Source organism: Pteropus vampyrus, unplaced genomic scaffold, assembly GCF_000151845.1.
Source record: "Pteropus vampyrus isolate Shadow unplaced genomic scaffold, Pvam_2.0 Scaffold35, whole genome shotgun sequence".
NCBI classification, from domain to species: Eukaryota; Metazoa; Chordata; class Mammalia; order Chiroptera; family Pteropodidae; genus Pteropus; species Pteropus vampyrus.
In genome coordinates, this window is record NW_011888816.1 from 2,575,398 (window position 1) to 2,579,090 (window position 3,693).

The 3,693-nt window shown below is 57.9% G+C and overlaps 1 protein-coding gene across 1 annotated transcript in view; it reads right to left on the minus strand.

Moving 5' to 3' along the window:
• Positions 1-46: 46 nt before the first annotated feature.
• The window catches only part of FAM198A (family with sequence similarity 198 member A), a 50,116-nt gene continuing 46,469 nt past the window's right edge, over positions 47-3,693 (minus strand). The window contains exons 3-5 of the mRNA XM_011357371.2: positions 3,050-3,172; positions 1,229-1,332; positions 47-552 (exon numbers count right to left, since the gene is read on the minus strand). Coding sequence (XP_011355673.1) covers positions 342-552; positions 1,229-1,332; positions 3,050-3,172 — 438 coding nt within the window. The 3' untranslated portion in view covers positions 47-341. The remainder of the gene's footprint in view (positions 553-1,228; positions 1,333-3,049; positions 3,173-3,693) is intronic.

A 3,693-nucleotide genomic window follows, 5' to 3' on the forward strand; every position in this document is an offset into this window, starting at 1 on the left:
CATATGCACGTGGGATGCATGATTTTACAATACATGGAACAGTCCATAAAACATTCGTGAACATATTTATTGGTGCCAGGGAGTAAACAGCCAGAGCGGAGAAGGTGGAAAAGGAATGTGGGAGACTGAAAACCCAACACCCACAACCACCTCCACCATCCCAAGCAGGTGACACATCCCACGACATCCATGGTGCTCTTCCGGTTTCTGGCTTTTCCCATTTGTCCTCAAGAGAGTCGAACCCAAGGACGTGTGGCCATCAGGATGGATGCTCGTCCACTCAGGTCGTGTTGTGAGCACCCCACCAGTGAAGCAACAGCCCTGCCTGGGCAGTGGGGGACTCACAGGTCCTCATCCCTGAAGAGAGTCAGGTTGTGCTTCTGGATGTGTTCCAGCAGGACCTGTCCTCGCCGCTCCAGGGTCTGGAGAGCCTGCTGCAGCCCCTGTCGCCCGCCTTGGCTTTCCCAGAACACCGGGTCTGTCTGCAGCGACTTGAGCAGCATGTTCTGTAGACAACCTGACTGGAGAACCTTCACGACAGACTCAGGAAACCTGGACGAAAGGTCCCCCAAGCGCCAAACAAAAAGGGAAAGCAAAAGTAATCTCAGAGAGTTCCCGTGAAAGGCGAAGCCCGATGGCCAGAGCTTGCACAGCTGGGGCACCCAGGCAATGTCAGCCTGCAAAATCTCAAGGGCCATGCCCACTGACTAGTCATCAGGGACCCTTCCACCTGCTCAGCTGTGAAAGCAGGCAGGAGATAAAGCCTTCAGAGGGGTCCCGTCCCACAGAGAGTCAGGGCAAATCAACTCTGCTCTCCCGGCTAAACGCCTGCTGCTCTGCTTGGCGAATGCCAGGAAGAGCCCGAGGAAGGCTGAGCTGCGGGCCAGGAGTGGGCAGGAAAGGTAGGCTCCCAGGCCAGCTCTCCCAGAGCAAGGGAAGGCCTGGGAAGGCCCTTACTCCAGTGAGGCAGTTAGTGTTCTATGGGGCCAGGTGGCCCTCTGGATATTGAGCGGGGAGGCAGGCATTCTGTCTGGGAGCCAAAGGGCCTGCTGGCTGTCCCTCCTCTCAGCTTTCCTAGGGCCCCCACCTCCTCTTGAGGTTCAGGCTCAACAGCCTTTGTCTGATGGAGTGTGGACTTCTCAAGAGCCCTGGTTTAAGGTCCCACGGTCTACAGCAGGGCCATCAAGCCTCAGTCCCTGAACCTCCACCCGACTCCTTTGACCCTCACCCATCTATGCCCTCCAGCAGCCGGAAGTTCAGCTTGTCCTCAGGGTGCCGAAGGTTGCCAGCGTTATCGATGTAGACCAGATGAGATGGATCACCGCTCCGGACCTCAGGGAGGACGACGGGCAGAGACAGAGATGGGTAAGGGTGCAGGCTGGCCAGCATGCAAGGGCTTGTCAGAGTGAAGGGGCTTAGGGGACCCGAGCTGTCCGTCCCACAGTCCACCCTGCTACTTGCCCAGATGGTCCCTAGGCGCTGAGCAGCCAGCTCACTCTGTGCTGGCGCTGTGCTGAGTTCTTCCAGGTACCACCTCAATGAGCCCTCCCAGCAGCCTTAGAAGGAGGCCACTGGTGCGAACCCCATTTTACAGAAAAAGAGGCACAAAGAAGTTAAGTAATTTGCACCAGGTCCCACTGCTAATAAGTAGCTGGCTGGTTCAAACCTGGACCCATAGTTGCCAAGCCTGTCAAACTGCAAGGCGGAGGGTCTGATTCGTGCTCTGGTGGCCAAAGGGGTGAGGAACATGGACAGGGATCAGCAGGTGCAGAGGTAAACTGCCCAGCAGGGCTGTGGCTGCAGGACGTAGCCCACACATGCACGCTCACACACACGCTCACCCCCATGCCACCTGTGCATGTGCACCTGGGTGTCCCCCCGAGCATCACCTAGACTACTCGACACCCTTTATCTTCAGGGAGCACTGACCATGCTTCATTCCCCACGGGAGGAGTTCAGTGCCTCCTACGCCCCTTCACAACTAAAGTTGGCACAGGAAGTTCTTTAGCATCTTCCAACTACTGCGTGATCGGGAATGAGAGGCCATCTCTTCCGGCCCCCTCCTCCCACACCCATGCCCAGACCCCATTCTATACGTTCTCCAAGATTCCCCTAATTCTCTCTAGGGACCTAGGCTTAAATTACAAATGTTTGTCTCCGGGACCCCAGCTTCCCCTCTCTCTGCCTCAACCTCGTGGCCCTTCTCCACGCATCGGGAATTTCTCGAAGCCTGGTGACTCCTCCCTCTGAAATCTGCAGTCCTAAAGGGTCTGTGGGATGGCTGCCCTCCAGGGGTAAATGATGGATAGAAAGCCTCATCTTTTACCAGAGAGGAAGAGAGATGGCTCTGGGGACAGAGGATGGAGAATTCTCACCTCCCAGCAGCTCCACAAGGAACCCTGGCCCCAGGGCTGCTGTGACCTGAAGCTCAGCCTGGGGCACCATGCTGACAACCACCCCCCAAAGCAACTGGCCAAATAAGGCAGCAAGGACACCGGGCTCACTGGGGGAGAAGCTAGAGAAGCCGTGGCCAGGTGGCACCTTGCTCCTTGTGCAGGAGCGGCTACCCTGCCATGCCAGCTCCTCTCTGATGGCCTCAGCACATCGATTCCCACTCTGGGCTCTGGTTTTAACAGGAGGCAGCACAGCGTTTTTCTGATCGGCACCGGCCTGTGAGCCACCAGGGTCCTGGCAGAGAGAGCTGTCACTGCCACCAACCTGCCATGTGGCCTTAGAAATGCCCTTCCTTGTTCCAGGTCACGAATTCCACATTGACCAGCCCAGGGAGGACATCGGAGAGACACACGCTGAGTCCAGAGGCCCTAGGGGTACCCCAGTGTCCCTCGACTCTCCCCCCACCCTACCCCCCACCGCAACCACATTCTCAAAGCTCCACTTCCGTCAGTTTTACACATTATTCAAACAAAGTGTTCTGCTGCTCAAAAGAACAGGATGGGGGACCCCAAGGTCACGTGATCTCTGACACTCACTAACAGCATCTTCTGAAGGAGACAGGAAGACCCCGGTCTGGGGCGACGAGGGGACGTACCAGGATGTGGACCAGCCGCAGCTCCCCGGGGTTCCCACACTTCTCCCGGAGTCCCTCCTCCACACAGGGCGCCGAGGGCTCCGGCTCGAAGCCACAGCAGTAGCGATCCAGGCGGTCATGGACCTGTGGGGACACCCGTCCTCTGAGAGTGTGGCACGCTGCCAGCCTCCTCCGGCCCAGCACTGAGGCCGCTTGGTCCCTGGGCCACATGCTGGGGACAGCTCTACTGCTGTCCTCCGGCTCGTAAGGGGCCTTCTGCTCTGCTCCTCCGGCCAGCTGGCCTGCACACCAGGAGCTGTTTGCTCACGCCTCGGGCCAGCATGGCTGTCCAGCCAGCACCCACCGCTTCATCTACCGCGCTGCTGCTCGGGCTCTCGGGCCTGAGGCCGCTGGGCCTCCGATGCTGTCTACCCTTCCACTTGGGAGACCCACACGCGAATCCACTTTTTCTTTAAGCAGCAAGTGCTACATCAGGGATTCCTCCCTTTTTCGGAGGTAAAAGTCCTTTAATGACCATTTAGACAGCTCCCAAGGGGACAGTCCCAAACTGAAGTCATGGAAGGAGGAAGGGCCTTTCCTTTCGGGGCTCATTTCACACAGGATGCCTGAAGTGTGCTGTGGGGTCCGCCCTGAGCAGCTGCGCC